The following is a 24,015-nucleotide window of genomic DNA, read 5'->3' as shown; positions in this document are numbered from 1 at the left end:
TTAAGTGCTGAGGGGAAAAAACAGAATTAGATATTAGAAAGTGAGAGAAGCAATGGTCCATGATACCACCTTTATAAAGTACTCCATGGTGAAAGTGTGAAAAATATCTGTATAAGAACTACTCTAACATAAAAAAAAAAATGTGCTACTAAGTCTTATGTACAGTGTATTATTTATGGAAATTGTGCAATTTAAACAAAATTTATGCATATAAAACACAATGTTACTCCTATGCTATTCAGACAAGAAATTGCATATCATTTCAGAAAAAAAAAATTACCATAAAATATATAGCAAAGACTTGCCTATTTGGCATGCCTGTAAGCCACCCCAGTGATGTGGTAGATACAGAACAGAGTGCTATTCTTCATGCAACAGGAAGTATGAGTATTCAAGGCACCATGAGCAGGCATTGAGACTTCCTACATTCAAAATGAATAAAAACCCAGAGGCTGGATAGGCAACATGTATCATGTTTGAAACTTGTTCTTAGAATTGCCGTGATCAGTCTGTGCAAACACTCTGTCAGGGAGCAAGTGTCATCACTAGCAACACATGGACATCAACACACCCCCCCTTCTTTTTTTTGTCTCTTTCAGGAATTCTGTGTACTGCTTTTTGATCTCCAGGGGGTCTCAGAAAGAGTTTTCCCTGTAGACAGGATGACAGAGAAGCCACCTTAAAAAAAATGAAGAGTTGATTTTCTTTTTACTGGGGGTGTGAAGCACTTTTTGCAACCAATACTCCTTTGTTTGTTTAAAAATCACCTCAAATTCTTTTAAGTATCATAAAGAGAATTTCAGTACCAAATCACGGTAAGTATAATCTTTTGGGATTCTTTTCTTTTGAAGTGATTTTGACAAGATGAGATTTCGTTTTGTCTCTTGCTCTATTACTTCACCTTCTTAGCAATAGGTGCAGCAATTATTCAAAAGTCTGCAACTGCAGACACACGAATGTCCTTTTGAAAGCTGGTAAACACAGTTCCTGAAATCGACTCTGGCCATGTGTTTCACTCTCATTTGTATGGGAAGTGAAACAGTCTCTCCCCTTGTATTCAAACCAGTTCATATATAATTGGGATCCCCCACGGGTTCTGAAACTCTGAAAGCCTGATATAACTGCAGCATTGTACTGGTAGGAACAACTTTAACCTAGTTTTATCCTATCCCCTTACTCCAGGTTTCTTTGTTGAGATCACTCCTTGTCAATGATCCGGGATGTCAGGCAAAAAGCAAGGACTAAACTAACTGATGTTCATTCCAGCACCAGGCTCCAGATCAGGACTTGAGAAAACTAAAACCAGTTACCTTTCCAGGGTGACTTAGCTGTTACAGAAACATAACTGAATGGATAGTTTCACCCTGGAAACAGTCACAGAGAACAGACGGATTGCTGGAAAAGGAAATTACACCAGCATCCCAGTAGGGGTACTGTTTGCTTCTTTTGCCTTTGAGAGAGTGCAAAGGTATCAGTTACCATCAGATTTTATTTATTTAAAAGTTTGTACTGATACAGTTGACTGTCAATGGTCACATATTCAAACGTTTAATTCATCTATAAACCAGGCAGACACAGTGTCATCTCACTGTCAGTTGGAAAGTCACAAATGGGGACACAAAGCCTTCTCTCTCAAATTATGGGCTTTTTTTTTTTTTTGAAGGATCATCATTTATTTTGGTTTTGCTAACACTTTTACATTAAATGGAATTTCCAAAGAAAGGACCAGAATTAAGGAATTCATGTTTAAAATACACTGGCAAAACTATGTGTGAAGACAGCTTGTTCTCCTATAGGGTGCAAGTCTCCCTATGTTTAAAAAAATGTGTTATGATAATATAATGAATCTTGCATTACATTTGTATTATATCCCTGCAGCTACCAACTGCATGCAAATGGCATATTATGACATGCTTGGAGGCATTCTGACTATTCACGGGGGAGAAACTGCATTTGCAAAGCTAAATTAATAAGTTTGGGCTCTTAAAAAAATGCAACAGTAAACAACAATTATTAGCAATGGTTCTATTTTAACATCATCTGTGAGTTATGTCTGATTATACAAACCAGTAAACCAGTATAGCCTTAAAAAAATTGCGGCCACACATTTTTGCTGGAAAAAGTGAGACTTCATTTAAAAACAGTAATGCTTCTCCCCCAAAAAATATAACTTTATTTTTGGGGGGTTAAAACATAAAGTGGGTGTTTTATTTCATCTCGTTCTGTTTTAACTTAAATTCATCATCTGAGCTCAAGTTTCACCGGGCTTTTTGACTGGCTGTCTTGCACATCTTTGACTAGTTGAATGAACTCTTTTCATCTCTGCTATTTTGTCTCTTCTGACTGCCTGCAGGCTTGCGTTTGCTCAGCATTGCCAGCAAGCACAAAATAAGCTTCTGCTTTTAGTATCAGCAGTGTTTTGAGGGTAGTCCTGAAGCTACGTATCATCCTTTTTGAGCCCTCTAATTCTAGTAATTATAACACTGAATGAGTTCCCATTTTGCAAGATAAATAAGCAAGATGTTAAGCACTAACAACTCATGCTCTCTCAGTGTTAAGTAGTAAAAAAAAGGATCTTCTCCTCCTCCTCCTCCTCCCACAAAAAAAAAAGACATTTCTGAGGCTCACTGCCAGTTCAAACAGCTATGTTGACCCATCAGTCACATTCGGAGACATATGACATGGAAGTGGTAAAGCTCTGCAAGAATAGCAGCTTGCAGTGGTACAAGCAGCAGCAAAGATGCTGCCCAATGCAGAAGAGCCTTAAGTTAGAAGCATTTCTGTTTTGTTCTGACCTACAGAAGGTTGTTCTCAGGGAACTAAGAACTCCAACAGGACAGTGGCCAGATGGGCCAGCAGACTTACGCTTGGTGTATACTCAACGTGATTAGTGCTAGCAGGGTGGACACAGGTGAACAGATGGACACACTTCTTCAGAGCGGGTGCTGAAAGACTTCACTTAGCAGAAGGAAAAGGTATTCCTGTTAAAAGACACTGGCCACTGAGTGCTAGAACACCTTGAGGAAGGAAACTAGAGCACAGGGATGACAGGACTTTTATAGATTGGCTCCCCTTGGAGGTGAAGAGGGAACTGGGAAGGGATGCATGGTACAACAACAACAAAAACCTCCACACCTGCATTTCTGCTCAAGCTTAATCACTGTTTGTCTTTTTTCCCGTACAGTTATTCTGACAAAGTGAACTCTTTTACTAATATTTATTTCTACTTTTATTGTTGCTATCAGCGCTATGTTTATTCTGATGAGATAGTGAAAGACATGCTGTAAGGAAAAGCATCTTTATCTAATTCAGAAAATTCAGACCTTCAATGCAAAAGAACCATTAAAAAAACTTTTTTTTTTTAATATCAATAAGTTTTTGTTTTCAGAATACTGATTCTGTCTAAGTAGCTGCACTTTGTGAAGAGATACACCATTCCCCACTATTTAAAACTTTCATTTTCCTGAAAAACAATAATAAAACCTGTTGGAGTTCTCTCAGTATTTCATGCTCAGAATATAACTGCATGAATAATTATTTTTCCTCAATTTGTTTCTGATTTGGTTTGCCTGGGTCTAGTTTCAGTGTAGAATGAAGTTATTTCTTCTAATGTTTGTCTTTGTCAGCAAACAGTAATATTGGGAAGATCTCATAGTACCTGAAAACATTACTGTAATCTAGCCCACAAAATACAAGATATGCTGTTTAATGCGTGGTTTACTTGTGTTTCTGGAACTTGGTCTTTTTTAAGGATAGATTGCTGACACATCTCCAATCATGAGGTTGGACCCTTTTGTCTATTCATCAAGCTGTGTCCAGAAACCAAAATGCTTATCCACGTAGCTTTTAATGTCACTAGAACACTGCCCTGAAAAGCTGTGTCGTCACACTAGTTTTACAGCGCTGGGATTCACCTACACACATGGTCATTCCTGAACCACGTGAGAATTAGCTGAGCGTTCCCTTGCTGCTTGCAGGCACACCTATATTTGGTCTCTCTTCCTAAAACAGGATTTAGACCAAACAACACAGCATGCTTCTGCACTTGCAAGAAATAGTTGCGACAGAGACGAGTACAGCAATGAAGCAAAGCGAAAAGAGTTTTAAGTACCTCACCCCACTTTAGAGTTAGCTACTTCCTTATGACGGATTATGATGCTCACCAAAGGGCCCATCATCCCAGCAGCAGACAGTACCCATTTCTAGTTGCCCAGCACCCAGGCTTCCTTCCAGGTGACAAAAAAAATAAGACAGAACTTTAGGTATTGTGAACAGCATTGCTTCTGCTCTTTTTCCAACAATCTTTCACCATGTGCTCCTTAATCCTCTGTTCATGTGCTCCCATTAACTTTATTTACTGCCCCCCACCCCAAAAAAAAAGACAAAAAAAAAAAAAAGTCTAACAAGTCTTGCCCTGAAGGACAAAAGGGAAATCTGAAACAAAGTCCACAGATGTAAAACATTCCCCAGTTCGGATTCAGAAAAGTTAAAGTGTTTTGTCTTAAGTTAAAAATATGATACATTGAGTGTATCATATTTTCAAAAGAGATCAAATTATTACAACCTATTCAACAGTCCACTCCCTTTCAACAGTCTCAACACAAACTACATAAAGAAATACTTAAAAGAAGCATTTCAGAACTTCCTAAAACCCCTTCTTACCTAAAGTTTGAGAACTTCAAAATGGTAGACACTCATTCCAATACAAAATGTTGTGGGGTTTTTTGTTTGGTTGTTTTTTTTTAATTGTGGCATTTTTCACGAATGCTTGCACTGCTTAAACTTAAGGATCCCAAACATAATCAATACAACTGTTCAAGGTAGCTGTGTTAAGAGATTTTCTCTCTACACACTATATATGGAGCTTAATCTATTTCAGCATCTTAGAGATTTACAGTCTGATACTGTTAATACCCTTCTAATAGCTACATCCCAAGACAGTGGTATTCTAACACTTCCAAGAAATACACATCACTTTTAACACAATGGTATGCATGTCTGGAAAGCATTAAAAGAGGGATGTAATTCACACCTACATAAAAGTATGTGAGCTAGTTTCTCTGTAACATGATGCCACAAAACATTTGCCCCGGACATTTGCCCCATACCTGTTCTTTTAAACAGCTTTTTCTATTTTTTTGTTGTTTGTTGCTGGTTTTTGCTTGAAAGAAAGACTTACGCTTTAGATTACCTTGATGACTCTCAGTAACAAGAGGAAGAACCTGAACATGTGTTTCCAAAATAAATGGTTCAGTACCTTTTTGCACTGCCCACGAATTACTTTCAAAGGCAGGATTTTTGTACTGAAATTCAGGCAACAGAAGAAAAGCCCAAATCTTCACATTTCTATGAAATACGTAACAGTTATCAATTACAGGAAATGTAAAAAGGTGATGGTAGATACTCGTGTTTGAAGTACCTACCAAGGCACTTAAAAATGAGTCAATGCTCTTCCTGAATCCTGCAAGAGGACTGAAAGTATTCGAAGAGAATTGGCAAGTTTCTGGTTCTTACTGAAATTCAGACCAACTTTTCACTATTGGATGAACGAAACCCTGAAGAACTCGGGATCAGACATACATTAGTTCAATGAACGCACAGATACAAGTGTAGGAGACAAAGTCCTAACTGCTGACACACATTTTCTTATTAAAAGAGACTCTGCATATATTCCAGTTGGTACGCTCTAACCAAAGGTGATCATATTCACTTGAGCTTAAGGTTCTTGTGGATGACCTAGTTTTGCCTGTTTACAAAATGAAAACAGAGAAGGAACATCTAAAATTGAATTGTAGCCCTGCTCCTTTTAATATCATCTAAAGAGTAAATGTGATCCACGACTAGCTCCTGGTAACTCCACACCAAAATACTAGAGAAAGGCAAAACAAAACTATCAGGCATTAGATTCAATTGCAATTTGGGTTTTATTTGTTATGGCTGATTATGGAAGACATTGCTGACCTCAATAGTGATGTTCTGCTACCACATGAGGCTTTGGGTGTGTCTAACTAGAAAAGGCAGCGTGTTCTTTGCCGACTTGGTTTGTGCAGAATTAAGAGATCACTTTGTCACAAGAAGCTATGGTAGATGTTTAAAAAAATAAATTGCCAATTATACACAAACACCACAGAATAGAGGAGGTTACACAGCTGCACCTGGAGCACACAAAAGGTATGTTTTATACAATGTTAAAGGAATTTCAACATCTGGGGATTTATGTATTTATTCTTTAAAACTAAAGCAAAATATTCCTAATTTATTTTTTCCTTAAGGCCACCAAAAGCTTTCACTGCTGTACAAGTCAGTTACCCTTACCTGTTGTTTGAGAGCCTCCAGAGATTCAAATTCCAACTTGGCCAGTTTAATCTGGATATCTCTTGGTTTATCAGGAATTACAAATGCCATGACAAACTTTATTGCTAGCAGCAAGTGCTGGAAAAAAAGTAAAAAGAAAAATATTATTCAATAGAGTTTGAAGCATGGAGAGAACAGTATAATACCTTTTCCAAGTGTTAGCAATAGATATAAAAACAATGATTTCCTGCGACAAGTACACAGATAACATAGTATAACTATGTTTAGGCTCAGCTACTCCATATTTTTCTATTTAATGTCATTCATAATTTGAATATACACATATATCGTTTAGTTTATTTTCATAAAAATCCCATTTTCACTGTGTACTCTTATTTTTCAACTTAAATTTGTGTTTATGATTCCAGATAAACAGCTTTTCAAACATTTTATTCATGCATAGAAACTGAATTATGGCATCTAGCACATAGTCATGTATAAGCATTTAAACACATCAAAACCATATATAATTACACAGAATTATATACATTTATAACAACGTGTATATGCATGTGCATGAGTGTGCCATAATAGAAATGATAGAAACATTTTGCAAAAAATGTTGAACAAACCCAGAGTTTTTGCATTTAAAGAGTTATTAAAATCTAAAAACACTCCTGAGTAAGGATCAGATAATTATAACACACAATAAATTAATACCATCTTCAAATTGGTATTTGAAGTATTTGGCAAAGTATTTGGTATTTGGCAAAGTCATGAACAGAAACTTTCCAGTAAATGGAGAAACGTTCTGGAATTAAGATGCCATATTAGTCAACATTTGTCACAAAATATTTTAAGATTATTTATGAGAAAATGTATATGAATTTCTGTTGAATCTAGTGCTTCCCAACCAGCCTTTAAATTTCACTTCAACATGCACCATTCCCCTCACTGAATACAAGGGCCAAATTGTCAAGTCAATGGTTCTGTTTCTTCATTTATGTTAAATATAACTATTATCTAAGCAAGAATGATTAAATCTTGTTTTATCAATGGCTGAGCTAACAGCATGATGCATTTTTGCAATCAGGAGCTTGCCCCTAGTTGAGAAAATCCTGAGCAATATAAGGCAACATATAACATACATGCTTAATTTTAAGAGTGACTTAGGTTCCACTGATATGATGGTGATACTCAGACACACCTAGATGTTGATTGCATATCTGAGCTAATCATCAAATTGTCCCAAATTTTCATAAAATAGAAAAGACTATTGCTTCTTTCTGAAATACATTTTCCTGAATTATGTGATCTTGATGCACCAAAAATCCCTAACATTCTGGAACTAGGTGAGCAAGAAGGCAGCAAAAATACTACAGATCCAGTAGCAGTGGTAGTGAAAATCTAAATAAGTCAATTCCAATAACAAATCAGATAGCAGGAACAAAGTAAGAGAACAAAAAGAGATTAATGAAGAGCCAGACATGAAATTATTTTTGAAAATCTATTACAGAAAAAAGTTAGTAGATCCAGAAAACAGACTGATAGTGCAAGGAATACTAATTTGCTTAAAGAGCTGAGAGGAAGGCTGAAACTTAATGTGACAGTAAAACATCATCAATGAGAACCTGAATACAGATGAAGAGGTTAATGAAGCGATTAACACATCTGCTGTGTAAAGCGATGTGCAATACCACATTATTAAAAAAGTCCTGACAACAGTAAAATGTTCTCCACTCATAAAAAAGTTTTCTTTTCCCACTCAACTTAATGGTGTCCCAGCAAAAATGCTGCAGCTAACCCTCAAAAATATATCTTTTTTTTTTTTTTTTTTTTAATAGAAGATTTAGGAGACTAATGTGTTTTAATTGCTTTACCAAATGAAGAGTTTTATCATCCTATCACCTGAATAAGGCCCAGTAAGCAGTACTCCAAAGGTTTTTCATTTGTTTTGTCAACAAACCTGGTACCCACACATAATGAAAACTGCTTTTGACACTGTTTGCCAGAAGTCTGTTTTCATGCTAGCACAACTGGTAGCCTTAAAACACAAATAACACGAGAGCAGAACCTCCCATTCAGAAAGCCTTCATGCCAGAGTGTGCTAGATGGACAAAATATAGATGGGGAAAAGTCATTATTTTTGCTTGCCCTATGCCCTACTGGCATCCTCTCTCCTAGGCATCAACTACAGGTGGATGTTTAAAAAAAAAAAAAAGACTAGATGACTGTATTGGAGAGCTTTGGTTTATGCATCAGAATGCCTTTTTTGTGTTCTTTTGTATCCCATCAAAACAAAGTTCTACCAGTTATAATGTTCTCAGAACTGAACGGGATGTCTTAGTGTGTAACAGGCAGCAAATTCAGTTCAATTCTAACTCTTAAGTCCTAGTGAGCCTGAAAAAAAGGCATGACAGCAACAGCTATCCTTTGCTAACATCTTTCAGAAGAAAAAGAAAAATAATCCCAAGTCCTCTCCTGCTTTTCTTATTTACAAATTAGAAATAGTATTAATAAAATTGGGAAGGCAACTGGCAGAAATTATGAATGTTGGTCATATGACTCATATAACCTCTTTAAAAGAGAATATATCTAACTTATTAACAGTTCATATTTTATTTTGGAATTGCCATTTGACTAAGGAAATGTAAACAGTTATTCAAGAGAAACTGAAGAAAAAAGTAAGGAGATGAGTAGTTGTATTCATTTTATCATTCATATTCTGTACGGATTTCTTAATGTTGTTTTAGTATGATTTCTGTATATCAGATCCAGGAAAAGGAACCATCTGCTTTCAAAAAATAAATGTCTTAAAAGTACAGTATAAGTTGCCAGAATATACAAAAATTTCTCCTTCATAGCATAAAGTTACATTAACACAAGTATGAATATATTACAAGAAGAAACTAGTTAAGCTTATCCAAATTTGTTACACAACTAGTGCAAATGTATTTGTCCAATACTAAAATTTCTTCAGAGCTGGTTTGGGCATTCGTTTAAAGCAGGTTACAAAAACAACCACTAGTTCTAACTGCAGCCATCAAAACCCAGCGTTGTTTCCAAGAACATGCCCCTCATAACGATTTCAAAAGGACTATTTCACTGTGAGCAAAACCTGGGATAACATTAACACAAGCTGTAAGCTCCCTGATGCCAGCAGCAAAGTCCCCTCCCGTTTTGCAATCTGCCAAGCGGGCACAGAGAGAAGCAGCAACGAGTGCCCCCTTGGTAAACTCGGTGCCACCAAACTCTCTGTGGTCTCGTGCCGGGTGCTCGGAGAGCTGGAGGAACTGCTCTGTTTTGCGCAGCTACTGACAGGAGGAGAAGCAGCAGCTGTGTTTTGGAGCAGTGTCCCCAACCTCGTCTCTTCTTAAACAGAAAATGCAAATGAGGGTTAAATTCCTGGAATTTTGAACAGCTAATCTGATTTCTACAGCAGTCTGACTGCAGCAACTCCTGTCAAAATCTACTCAACTGAAAAAAAAAAAAAAAGGGGGAAAAAAAGAACAAAAGCTGTAGCTTCGTTGCTGGTTAGTCGATAAAGTGCATGCCAAATGTCAGCTGGGAAAGACTTCAAAACCATTTTGTATGAAAAGCCTATTGTACAATCTAATATTTACCCCAAAAAAAATCAATTAAAATCAGAAATCTGGACAGAGTCCAGTCTAGAACTAGTATGTAATATGAAACGATGGCCTGTGGTTACTCAACCCTACGTAGATAAGCACCTCTACATGAGAGCCAACATATAAGAATGGTACATCACTTTGAGCCTCTGTCCTCTACTGGTATTTGCTACTACTCTCTTTACTGGTATACAACTACTTCGTGTCCAAAGAAGGGCAAGGAAGCTGGTGAAGGATCTAGAAAACAAGTCTTATGAAAAGCTGCTGAGGGAGCTGGGGTTTTTTAGCTTGGAGAAGAGAAGGCTCAGGGGAGACCTCATTGTATTTTACGATTATCTTAAAGGAGGTTGTAGCGAGGAGGGGATTGTGCTCTTCTCCAAGGAGCCGAGTGATAAGACCAGAGGAAATGTCCTCAAGCTTTGCCAGGGGAGGTTTATGTGGGATATTAGGAGAAATTTCTTTACTGAAAGGGTTGTGTGGCATTGGAACAGGCTGCCCAGGGAGGCGGCTGAGTCACCATCCCTGGAGGTCTTCAAGAAACGACGCAGAACTTCGTATCATGGTTTAGTGGTGGACTTCAGTACTGGGTTAAAGGTTGGACTAGATGATCTTAGAGGTCTTTTCCAACCTGAATGATTCTATACAAAAAGCCTTTGCAAACATGAAGGAAAGTATCACTGCAGGACCATGCTATTATCAGAGCAGAATGCAGGGAAATTATTAGGTTTTTTGCTAAGACTCTGGCAAGTGTCAGTATGCTGACACTAAACTAAGCCAAGATCAAAGACTAGGAAGAGACCAAAGAATAAATTTACCTCTTTCTATGGCAACAGCGTTTAGTTTTGAGAGTCTTGTATCCTTCTGAGAGCAGGAAAAATGAGGAAGGGAAGTGAAAAATAATTCTGTCAAGGGAGCAATACAGGCAAAGAAAAATTTCCATGGAGCTCAGGAAGTCCTATTAAATTAAATTGTCTTTAATAGACAGCAATAAAACAAATTTATGAGAAAATATTTCTGCAATATACATAAAAAGAAAGCATGAGCAAACTTTCCTTCCCACTTTTAGTCCAAGCTAGCTTTATTAGAGTCCCACTGGTGGAATAGAATTATCACAGCTGAGGGACTTTAAGAAAGGCCTTTCTTCTGCTACTCTGATAAATCCTGCTTTAAAACCTCACATCCCATATTATTATGGAATTTTTATAAAGTGTACACAGAATCTTAGTGGGAAAAAAACCCTCTGATAATTCCCTTTCATTTTACCCACAGAAATGTTAAAATTCCTGGGAGGTATGGATGACAAAAAATGAAGTTATTATTTCATGTTTGTCCTATTTCAAGATTTCTTCACCTCTCCCATTCAGTTTGAGACTGCCTTCTCCTCCCATAGACATACACATGGACACACGTACAATCCAAATGCCTATCACAATCTGCATGCTCCACCTACCCCTTTTATCTCCAAACCAGCAAACCCATCTCTCCTGCACTTCCATGACGGTAAGCTTTCTCCTCCTTGCTGCCAAAACTCAAGGGGAACACCAAGAACAAAGTGCAGTCATCCTGCCTCAGACTTAGTGCCTCTTGCCACTCTAGTACTAACACGGTGACATCCATCTCTGCTCTCATCTGGAAGACACTCAGTACAGGTGAAATTTTCGTGCACTTACACCTGCTGGGCTCCTTTAAGTCTCTACACAGCACATAAAACAATGATAGAAGAGAGAAGCTTAGATCTTCGCCATGTTTGGGCAGTTTTCTCCTAGGAGCATCATAAAGCACGTTCTTGAGATCAGAGTAAGCCTTTTGTCAGCCTGCTCGCTGCCACTTCAAAGCACAGATTTAACACATCTTTTCAGCACAACAGTCATCTATACTGTATATATTTTTTTTTAAAAAAATGCATTTTCTCCTTTCTTAAAGAGGACAAGGCATTTGTGTAAAAATGCATACACTCCAAACTGAAACAAGCATCCTGCAGGGAGAGCTTCAGCCTGCCCCATTGCAACGCAGCTGAGATGGATGCAGCTGGACAGAAGCTTGTCACACAACACGTCAGAAGGCCTCAGCAGAGATGGCATCATCTGGCCCGCTTGTCGCTTGTAACAGAATGGCACCTCCCTCCTCTTACTTGATGAGCACATGCACAAAACAAAACACCACAAAGGCTGCCTGAGGAAAACTGGTAGCAACATCTATGACAGAACATTAGAAAGGTAAGACTAGATCAGACATCTTCTGTCATCTGTACCAGCACATTTCTGCAATCGAGTCCTGCTCAACAGAGTATTTAAGCTTATGTTTAAGTTTTAAGCATATCTGTAAATACTTTTATGTTCAGAAAAACATTTAAGCACGTGCTTAAAATTGGAAGATTAATAAATAATACAGTCATTTGCTGAATCTGGGTCTTAATATTCAGAAGCTGAATCACTACACATACTTCATTTTTCTGGGGCTGGTACAATGCGACGTACTAAATTCACCTGTCTTAAGAGACGAATGCTGGCTTGCAGCGTCCACACATTTACATTTCTCCAACTGCTTTAATTAGTGCAGAAATCCTCCTCTGTGCTTTTATTACCAATCCACTATAAGTAGAAATCTACACTGAAAAAGGCACCAGGCATAATATTCAGCTTTGAGGCATATTTCAATCATGTAAAAAGTATTACGCTACCCATCATGGGAGCCAGGCTTTGTTTTGTTCCTGTTACACACACACCAGCAGCACTGGCCTCTAGCAGCACTGATACACAACCCTTTTCCAGTCAAGCCTTGGCCTTATGCCTCCAGACTATTGATTTGGTTTCTTTCAGAAGAAGCAAATTTATTCTAAACACTACAGTCGCTTTGCATAGCTATCATTACTGAAAATAAGCCAATTCCAGACCAGCGCTCCTCAGCAAGGGACTTGAACAGATAAGACCACATAAAAGATTTCAAAAATAATCTGTAAGGAACCTTCTCTATTCATGTTTCCAGGAAGTAACAGCAAAAGCAAAAAGTTAAACAAAGCAGGAAAAAAAGGAAGAAAAATGAAAAAAAAAAATTAAAATTTCAAGCGTCATCCCTTGGTGAGGGAGCTGGTGAGCAAGGGATGGTCCCTTCTGCCCTTGGGTATTTTTGGACTTCCTGTTTTCTAAAAAGAGAGCCCTGTTGGAAAGCAAACAAAGCAATCCAGTATGCCTGCTGAAACTTGGTCCTGCTCTCTGAAAGCCTTAGGAAGATTTAAGCCAGACAAAACTTCCAACATAAATCAGTGGCAACCTGTTAAGTGTATTCTACCAAGGCACGTGATAAGCGAAGCTGAAAAGCACAAGCAATCTAATCAGTTGCATAGTCATGGTATTTTTTTTCCTCTTATGGCACCATTATATTTTCTACCAATTACGTCTTTTTAAAACAGATTTCCTGTTTATTTATAGACTATTTCTTACTAACTTTTCAACCACAGCTGCTATACATCATATTTCGTCTAACTAATGAACTGAAGTGGTAACCAGTTGTATTAGTCTTTTTGAGAAGATTTAGATGCATAACAATCCTCCACAGTTTTCTCCAGCAGTAACATCTAAGAGAAGGCAGATCTGGCCCTTTCCTCTGCCACTGAAATCTATAGGAATTTTCTCACTGACTTATTTGACGCTGCAATAAAGCCACTAGTTCCTTACTTCTCAGTATTTACATACCTGATCAGCCTTTTTATAGATCTTTTACACTGAAAATGGTAAGCCTACTTTCAGAAGACTTTTTCAGCACTTTACCTGTTGTTTTGTTTTTTTCCCCAAGACCCTGAAGCATGAAAAAAGAAGAGTAAGGGCTGGTAAAATGGGAATTTTATTTATATACATAAGCCTTGCACATTGCCATTTTTGGATCTATCACTAGAAATTAAACATTAAGCAGGTTCTAGAAACACCTGCTGAACTAAAAGAACTAAAAGATTGTAAAGAAAAGATCTTGTGATACCACCCTTATACAAAGGCTTCTGACTGACTGCAACTTGGGAAAAACACTTACAGGTACATAAGCTCAAACGCTAATAATCTTGTTTCATAAACACAGCATATTCTGTGATGCAAAATACGATACAGCATACTTACAAGACTTTCCTAAAAGCTCTCTATAAAAATACAAAGTACACAAATGAGCCTTTCAGAAATGTTCTAAGACATGATTTTTCTCACATTTGTTTCATCCTGAATCAATTCCAAAGACATGAAAAAATGCTGTAGGTGTAAATTTGTCTCGGAGCTTTTAAATATTTGCTAATGGTTAATTTTACAGTAACCCAACAGTCTTTAAAGCAGTATGATAATGCACCCATCTCTGTGCTGCCATTTGATAATCCTGAAATGTTTTGGCACAACCCTTATCTCAATTTATGGATAGTGTTTAATAGGAACTGGGATAAGAGTTGCCAAAAGCCAAATTAGCTAATGCTGAATGTAATGAACAGCAGAGCTTTGATCGTGCTCTGAAATAAATTCTAAGCGAAAAGTGGAAAGAAGGATGCCCATGGAATTGAAATTGACAGTATGATTAATACCAAGCCTTATGAAGTGCCTCTTAGCTGATTGCTAGCATTACATATAGGCTCCCACTCTGACAGGTATAGTTTATTGTCAAAATGCCCTAATGTTCCACATCGAGGAAGAAAAGGAAAAAAAAAAGTTCGCTATTTTCTATTAATCTACAAAACTTATACTTCTTTCTACCTCTAAGCCATACATTTTTCTCCACAAAAAAAAAAAAAAAAAGATGCAAGTTATAGTCAGAATTCCAAGGATTTCTGTTTGTCAGGACTCAAATTCATCATCCATTGCAAAAGCAGATGACCTGGGATCAATAAGGAGGTAAGAAGCATTAATTTCACCAATGGTTTAAAACTACTGTAAGTCAATTCAGTGCTAAACAGAAATAGTCACCTGCTGTAGGCAATACCGTCCTTGAAAACTCTTTTCCCCTGCCTCAAATCTCCTTTGCCTTAGTCCAAGCCAAAGCAGACAGGTATCTCCCAACTGAGTCTTGGACAAGCTCAAAGTTATCAAACTATACATATACAAAAGTAAATCCAGCATTTAATGAACCTTACAGATGGTTTTCCCAAAAAAGCAGGCTGGCTCTGGATATCGTGAGACAATTAACAGACTTTTCAATTGGACATTTTTCTTCTATTTATGCTAGGAAAAGTTGATGTTGCATCTACACTGGAATTTAAATTATTTTAAACATTGAAGTTGATGCTATTGTTAATTGCCTTGAGAGTATGTAGCACAAAAAAAAGAGAGCTATCTCAGCCAGCTATTTTCCAGAGATGTTGTGCATTCAAATTTTACCTTTAACTGTGAATAGTAAGTTATCTGATTAAATGAATCTCTTCTTATTTACAGACATTTCCTTATTTCTCCCACAAGTACCTGGCTTTACATACAACTGCCTTATGATGCTTTCAAAGCTGATTCACAAGAAAATTCCTCCTCCTGAAAAAAATCTGTTCAGCTCACAACACCAAGATAAGAATTTTATCTGAATAAACACATTTAAAGCAAAGCAGAGTATTTAACAACACTGCAAACACATTTTCACTGAGTGACTAATAATTTTAATGTAATTCACAGCTTTCTTCTATGTTTCCATCCTATTTTAACTGGCATATTTTACTCTACTTCTGTTTGAAGCTCTAGGTAAATTTAGCAGGACACAGCACATTTTTTCATCTGGACCAAAAGGTGAATCATGCAATGCTAAATAATGTACAAAATGTCATAGCCATGAGTCATGAGATAAAAATAATGGATTGTGATATATCACAAAGTAAGCTGCAGATTAATTACAGTCTCTATTCCTGTGCAACTTTAATGAAATCAAATTAATTGAAATGTGTGCAATAAAACTAGCTAATCTGAAACAATGGTATTCTGTAGGGAAAAATTAAATTAACAATTTTCATATTGGAAACTCATCACTTGCATTTTTCCTGTAAAAAAAAATAGAGGTTTGGGGGTTTTGTGTTTCTGGTGTGGTTTTTTTCCTTTTTAGAACAATGCAGTTAAATAATCCTTTTGCTTTTCAATAAAGGTCAGAAGAGAAGCTTTCCATTCAGCTGAAGTGTTTTAATTAAACATTGCAGCAGGTGTTTGGATATGCTGCCAACTCCTGAAAAGCTTGCATAAAACCCGTATCTTTAAAAAAAAAAAAAACACAAACCAAACCTTTATGTCCTCAAGCCCTCTTTATCTATCAGTTCTGTGAATGGGTGTTCACAAAATTACAAAAGATTTTCTTTCTTTTGAACCACCAGTACCTGCCCTAGCTTTAAAAGAGTCCTTTATCAAAGCTGCTGGAAGGCAGCCATGCAGCTCTCAAGTCAACTTTTATGGCCATAGCAGATCCGTTTGGCAGAGCACAGCCCCGAGTTTAACCTTAGCTGCTGACCAGCTTGAACTTTTGGAAACACACCTGGTTTGTTCAAGCTCACAAAGAGAGAACCTTTAGCTGTGAGCCAAATCTGCTTTGAGATGAATCATTGCTGCTAAAGCAGATCCCTTTTGTAAGTCATACTCGTGCAACCAAGTTTTTCCAGTGGTCACCTATCTCACAGCTGTAGGCCTTCATACATTCCCATAAAAGCAGGCTATGAAATGCTTCCAGAACTGCTTAAGTTCTTAAGGAACCCTTAATTGTTTTGTTTTGTTTTTGAGATTTGGCAGTTTGACATGTGAAACTACAGCTAGAACAGAAAACCAACGAAGTTTTATCTCATCGGAGTAACAGCTCTGACAACATACAGTAAGCAAACTTCTTACCTCCCTACAGCTAGGGAGGCTGAAAGAAAAAAAAAAAGCAGCAGTACTTACAGCTTCAATTAGAATTGTAAGACCATTTGGGAGTCAACTTACAGCAAGGGCTCAGCATCACTTTGTTGCTATGACACATCACAGCTGATTATTCCTATGTGCTAAGAACTCGAAGCTGACTCATTCTCTGGCTGAAACGATCTCAGCTGAGGAGGCCATGTTCAATTTGAAATGAATTAAGTAGGAATTCTGAACGTGGCTCCAAGAGAAGCCTCGAGCATGTCAAATAGGCAACGCTGAGATGCCAGACAAGATCTTGAACCAGTGCTAAAACTTGAACAGGTTTTTGAGTTACTATAATGTACTGTGCAAGCAGAAATAGGTGGGCAGCTGAGACTTTTCAGAGATGAATCTCAACAGAGCTGGTCAGTGCTGTCACAATCTTAGGGGCCCAAGGACTGAAGGAAGAAACCATCTGTACCTGTGACCAGTCTGTTAGTCATAACTAAAAGGGGTAACGTGGTACTGAAAACAGCTGTTTGTCTCACTTTCAAAAGTCATTTAGGGAACTAGAGAAGCCTGTGTAGAAGTATAGATGTAGAGCTTAGAGATATGGTTTAATGGTGGACTTGGCTGTCCTAGGTTAAAGGCTGGACAGGATGATCTTAGAGGTCTTTTCCAAGCTAAATGATTCTAGGACTCTGTGACAGGGGTAACTTCTAGTCACAGCGATTTGGCCCTGCTGTAAGGCAGGAAGATGGCACAATGGAAGCACACATCCTGCAGACCTTGAGTCCTGAACCAGGCCTGGGTCTGGGCAGATGGAATGATGAAAAGCAAATATTTATTTCCTGAATCTGGGGCCCGCTCGTGTTTACTCATTTTCCTTATGACCAGACTGCAAAGGGATTCTCTTTCTTCTTTGAGTTAAGGAAATGCCAGAAGCATTTTACAGTGGCTTTCTGTCAGCTTCTAGATGAAGCAAAAATGCCGTTCATTTTTGTGCTGAATTTGGTTAAGGAGAGTTCTTCTGAAAAAAGGAGAGGAGCATGTGGAGAAAGATGAAGGCGAGGAAACGTACAGGACTGAGAGAGCCTGATGCACAGGGCTGAGGCTGTTGTTGGGGACAGAGAGTGCCGTGGAACCGGCTGTGATGCTCCCCACTGCTCCAGCAGCTCTGCTGGCCCCGACCTGCAACACGGGCCTGCTTAGCAGCCCCGAGGCCTTGCTGCCTCCTGAGGTGACAAGGTGACTCCTGGGGCGGGCTGCCGGTCAGCACCTCCAAAAATAGATGCTCCTGATAAAGTTGCGTAACTCCTCTCTTAAAAAAGTCTAAATGTTTAGAGAAGTGAAATTACTGAAGAAGCCCTTCAGTTCAAATCTTTTATCTAAACAGACTCCCTCAGTCACGGGAATCTTCACTAGAAACAAACTAATACCACAGCAAACAGCCAAAACATGAACAAAATTGTCTCTTCAGAGCTGTCATTTGAGAAAGAAATCCCTAAAACCTCTCATCCTGAACTTTTATGTATATACATATCTCCTTGATCAAGTGTTCTTTACACATTCTTTTGTATAAAAGAAATATTCCCCATATATTCCAGAAGGTTTAAAAAAATACAATAAAAGAACTTGTCCTGGAAAGTCTGAGGGATCTGGCAGTACTTGAGGTTGTATGGCTTTTCTGTGACATAATGATTAAAGAATTATCTTCTAACATAGTAAATTGCCACGCAAAATCCTAAAAGGTTAAACGCCCGTCAGATAACAGGCTCATAAATCAGTTTTGCTACTTGGCACTTCTTTCCTTACATCTCATCTAGTAGTTTTACTGGGAGAAGTATCAGCATGCATCAAACATAAGCAGGAAAAAAAACTCTCAGTTCAACAATATTCAAGAGTATGACCTTCCAGCATGACATACAAGTATTATAAGAAAAAAATATATATATATTTTTCCTTCAACCCAGAAGAACATTACTATTCTTTGATAGTACTGAATGGTTCTGGGTTAGACAAGATGTCTTCACCATAAATAGCAATTTAAAATCAATTTCTATGATGAATCATTTTAGCATCACAGATACCTAGCTCTCTCAAGCCAGAAACAATGTTTTTATTAGTCAGCAGACATACAGGGTGAAGTTATACTGTTTTGCTCACTTTCAGTGGGAACAAGCATATTATCCTGTCACCTCAAACCTGAAAAGCATCCAGAGCCTCTTCAAAATTTGCAGGATGCCAAACATAAACTACAGAAACGTCAAACTCTGTACTGCTTCTGTTTTTAAGTGTTAATGCAATTTATTTTTTTTTTATTATTACCTGTTTTTTTCACATATTTCGCATACTGTATCACTAAGCGCATTACACATCTATATCACCATATTTTATCTTGGGTCAGGTTTTTAGAAGTTTGCAGGTTGTCTCCTGTTGCCTTGGAGGGAGAGGACGTTTTTGATTGTTTTAAGTAACTTTGCATTTTTCCATCTTATATTGACTGATTTTTATCTGACTTCTCACACACACAAGACATTAAGTAACTTGGTTTAAAATAAAAGCATTTGGGGACCAGAAGCACTCCAGATTCTTCTGAAGATATATGTCAGTCTTTAGCATCATTATTCTTCAAAGATGACCACTAAGACTTTGAAAGCTGGTAAACTGAGACTTTTTTTTTTTGTAAATTTGATCACCTGAAGTGAATACAAACATGCTTGAAAAATCTAAAATAGGCTTTCTAAAAGGAAATAATGTAATTACAGTAAGGTCTCTCATTTTTTTTCACTGTGACATACAATGGAGGTTAGTTTTACAATACAAACGCAATACAGTGACCTTGACCAGAGGTACTTTGTTACCCAGTTCTGAGGTTTGACTCCTTGATCTCATTAAGGACTCACTTGGTTGTTAGGACTGGTAACCTTTATGAAAATGTTTTGCTTTTAGAGGGACACAAATTTCATTTGTCCATGGTTGGGTTAGAAGTTCAAGTCTCTCTCTCTTTCCCTTCTTTTTATTCCCCAGCATGCCAGCAGTCTTAGCTTCACATGGCCTATTCAATTTTTTGTCCTTTTATTTATTTTTTAAAGCTTAAATATATATAACTGACTTTTATTTTTAATATAAATTCTTCTTCATTCTTTTAGAATACTTTCAAACTCGTTATCTCTAGGTGGACTTGCTGCTGCAAATCTTTTGTGTGCTTTTAGCAACAGGATATACTCAGTAGGATCAATAACTGGGCTTCTCTCATCAATCTGGAACTTGCACAGCCAGTTCTCAACATGTTGCCTTTAAAAATGCACTGTAATGCTTTTTGCTATGGGCCAGCATTCCTATGGTGCTATGCCTCTGGAGCCCTCATCTCTATTTTCCATACCTGACGTTGGAGTGAGAGCATAGCCATTCACATTGGTAATTCCCTAATTTTGGGCTAATAATGCGCCACTCTGTATAATCCAAAAGTTCGATGTACAAGACCACTCATTTGCATCCACACAGCAAGGTCCCAGCCCATTCCAACCAGCAGCTACTAACAGCTTAGCATCTAGGATTAGTACAAATATAATGGTTGAAACGTTCTAATTCTTACCTTACCATAGGAATTTCTACAAATAGGAAGCAACTGCTTTGGCTAGGCTAGGGTGATGGCTCACATTTTGTGCTCAAGTGTTGTGTGTCTCTTCTCTTTCTCAATATTTGCACAGCAAGAGCATTTAAAAAAAGATTCATTTAAAACCATACACTTTTCTGAAGATGTGATGCTGTTTGTAACATTACATATGTGAATCTCTTTTTTCAGAATGCATACTCTTCTCTCAAATGAAGAGAAATGAATAAAAGGAAAGACAACTATTATTTCTTTCAAATCTAATACATATTTTCTTTACATACAACATTTATATATGCTTTCTGAAAGTAAGCCTCATTAGACACTGTCACTGGAAGTGAACTGATATTATTAACCTGCAAAGACAAGTAATCCCTTGTATATGAAAGTATTTACAACAGCACAATACTCTACCATAAAAGCAATGTTTTAAAATAGAGCAACAGCATTTTTAAGATTAGCTCTGTTTTCTTCCTTGAATGATAACCAATACAGTTACCAATCATGATGGGGTAGGCTTAGGTTCCCTTGTTCACTAGCTCTACTTACACAGTGCAAATGGCCCTTGCTGACTGCAGATGGTCAGCAGGGCATTCACCCTGGGCAGGAAAAAAATCCATCTGAGAGCAGCAGCCTTCCCACTAAGCATATGTTAAGTCTGCAGGGCTGGGTGTTGTGCTGCATGAAGACAAGAAGCTTTGTGAACTACTTTCGTACAGATGAAGAATGTTGAGACTATAGGACTGGAGAATGTCTTAGGGAAGGTTTTCATACATGTCCTGATGTGCTCAGTCATTCTAAAATTATTATTTTTCTGATTAGTGACCTGGACTATCAGGGGATAAAATTACAAGCTCCTTCATATTTTGTACCTTCAGCCAAGGAAAAAATAAAATCACACAAAGCTCTCTATCTTTACTAGCTCAAACATCCTTCTCGCTACAACTAAATTTGCTAAGAAAAAAGTCAACTTTAAATCTAAAGACAAAAAGTCACTAAAATAAACATTTTTTTTTCTCCATAAAAACGTTAATTGCATCCTTTACAGTTGGAGAAGTCTCCAGATGACAGAGGAAAAAAGGTAAGATATCAGACACTGAATAGTGGCAGCACAACAGAATGCACTAATAACTCCAGAGAAGAGTTACTTGATTCTGAATACAGTGTGAGGTCATAAGATATAGGACGGTACCCCATGGCAGGTAGTAAACCACCCTCTCTTAGGAATGAAAGGATAGTTAACAGCAACAAAAGGCCATACAGATTATTCAGAAACACTGTAACCTCAGTAACCTCGTGGTTCCATTTGGCTAAGTGTCCTACAATTCTGCCTTTCCATTCCTGACACTTTTTGAGTGATGCTAACTGGACACCAGTGGTTAACTCTGAAATTTAGGTCTTTAAATGAAAATGTCTAAATGAATATATATGAATACGTTTAAATGATAATTAGGTCTTTAAAAGAATATGTTCTTTTTGAAAATGTTGGTCGTGGCTTTGTAAACGAAGATCCTAGCTCACCTTATGGCACAGCCCAAACATTTGCACATGCACCTCAAATGAAACTCAGGAATGAAGCATCGTTTCCAAGCATCTGGGATGAAGTTATGAAACATTCCTTGTTCGTGTACAGGAAAATTACTGACTTCATTCACTTCCCCAAAATACATATTGGGACCAGTATGTACATACACCACTTGGCTGGCTGGATCCCCCTCACCATTACCCAGCTATGCAGGCTACTTTGTTGCTGAGGAAATAATTGCCTTTTCTTGCTGAAAAAGGAAGTTGCATCACACTAGTGTGAGCCCCACACCAGCAAACTCTTCCAGCCTGGTTTTCCTGATTGAGTAGTTTCATCAGTTATATGGCCAAGAAAACTCACTCCTTAAATTACATGAGAGCAAACACACAAAAGCTCACCTTTGCAGGACCAATGCTTGTAAAATGATAAATTAATCCTATTTTTAAACAATGGAGAAAGAAATTCAGGGTTAAAACAGTATTCTGAAACCACTGAGTATGTGTTCAGATATTTTTATTTTAGTATTTTCCATCAACAAGTCAAACATGAACATTTTAAACTTCATTAGGCTTCAGTAATCTCAAATCCCAGTTTCTTCATTATCTACTAGGTTGTTGTACACCATCTCAAACTGGAAGAGCAATTAGTGTTGTATCATCACTTAGCATCATAAAATAAACTATTCATATCATCCATTATAGAAGAGCTACATTCTTCTCCCCACTCTATTGCTAACAGAATTGAGGTTAATCGATTTCCCCAATGCTGTGCAGCAAACCGGAAGAGCAGCCTACATTAAAATATTGAACTCTAAAGTTTCCCATTTCATGATAACTCTTATCTTTTCAAGAACCCAGATGTACAATTAGGCCAGTGTTAGTCACATTCCTTAGTTCTAGGACTCTTCTATTTCTTGAGACTGAGGTTTTTATCCCTTTTTTTTTTTTTTTAAACATTTGTATATTATTAGCTATAACATTATTACTTCAGTGCCCAGATAGTTCAGCTGGAGAATCTAGCCTCTGCATGAGACGTTTAAGACAGTTATTTCAAGTGCTTCAGGTCAATAAGCCAATACCACTGCACTCTTTTAAATGAGGCCAGGAGTTCTCCTGAGGTTTTACCAATAACTTCAGAAATACTAAATTATTTCTGTCATGCTTATTGTCTTACCTAATACTGCAGATCCCACAAAAAAAAAAAATAGTGTTCCAAGAGACTCTATGCAAATGAAAATCTGAACACACATCCAGCTGTAAAATGAAATTCTTTCTACACTGCCATCTTATTGTTTGCTGAATGTAACAATTTGAATTAATTTAGAAGTACATTAATTTCCATATCAAAAATTAAAGACAGCATTCACTACACAGGAAAATAGTTTTAAATGGGTATCTTTCATTTACATGTTTCATTATTTTTTTCACCCAAATAGTTTCAGAAGCAAGTGTTTCAGCCAGACACACTCTCTCCCTCACAGCTCAATTTCTGATATGAGCACCAAGGTCATGAACACTGACATGAAATGACAGAAGGACCCCTGTTAGGAGAATACTGGATTTGAGCTCAAAAAGAAATATCTAAAAATATGAAAATAAATATAGAAGAACAGAATTAATAATGACAACTATAAGTATTGTCTATATTAAAGATCAATACCGAGTGGAAATCCCTTTTTGAGTAGTTCCAGTCAGGTGCTTAGATGGACAAATACTTTGATGAAGAAGGAAAAGAAGAAGGGTCTTACAGTCAAAGCTAAGACTTATTCTAGGCTCTGCCTACTCAACTGTTTCCATAACTTTTGGAAACATTACAAATTACTTGCTTCTGTAAATGGGGCTCCTAGCTAGTTCATATGATGTTGTAAAGTTATTTATACCCTATACAATGTAAAATTTGTTGCTGGAGAGAATTTTTTTAAAAAAGGAAAAGACAGATTTCATGGCTCAGGAAAGTTCAAAGGAAAGAAAAAAAACTACAATTCTGCACTGAATTATAAGAGAAAAAAAATTAGAATTTTTATTTTAATAAATATTTGAAGACTTGAATTCTAGTAAAGTTACTTTAAGACTTCAGTATGCCTTTTTCAGTATGATGAAAATACTAAAACTAATAAAAATATGTAAGTTTTCAACTACAGGCACAGAA

General features: G+C 37.3%; 1 protein-coding gene across 3 annotated transcripts in view; it reads right to left on the bottom strand.

Moving 5' to 3' along the window:
• ANO10 (anoctamin 10) overlaps positions 1–24,015 on the bottom strand; it is a 119,911-nt gene that overhangs the window by 33,203 nt on the left and 62,693 nt on the right. For 2 of the 3 annotated variants that reach the window (XM_066991966.1, XM_066991967.1), the window contains one exon: positions 6,316–6,432. In XM_066991966.1, coding sequence (XP_066848067.1) covers positions 6,316–6,432 — 117 coding nt within the window. Of the gene's footprint in view, positions 1–4,163; positions 4,227–6,315; positions 6,433–24,015 lie in introns of all 3 variants that reach the window. The other variant, XM_066991968.1, reaches the window with a different exon arrangement.

Source organism: Anser cygnoides, chromosome 2, assembly GCF_040182565.1.
Source record: "Anser cygnoides isolate HZ-2024a breed goose chromosome 2, Taihu_goose_T2T_genome, whole genome shotgun sequence".
In the NCBI taxonomy this organism is placed as follows: domain Eukaryota; kingdom Metazoa; phylum Chordata; class Aves; order Anseriformes; family Anatidae; genus Anser; species Anser cygnoides.
The sequence above is the reverse complement of the archived record's forward strand: the minus strand, read 5'-3'. Positions and strand labels throughout refer to the sequence as shown.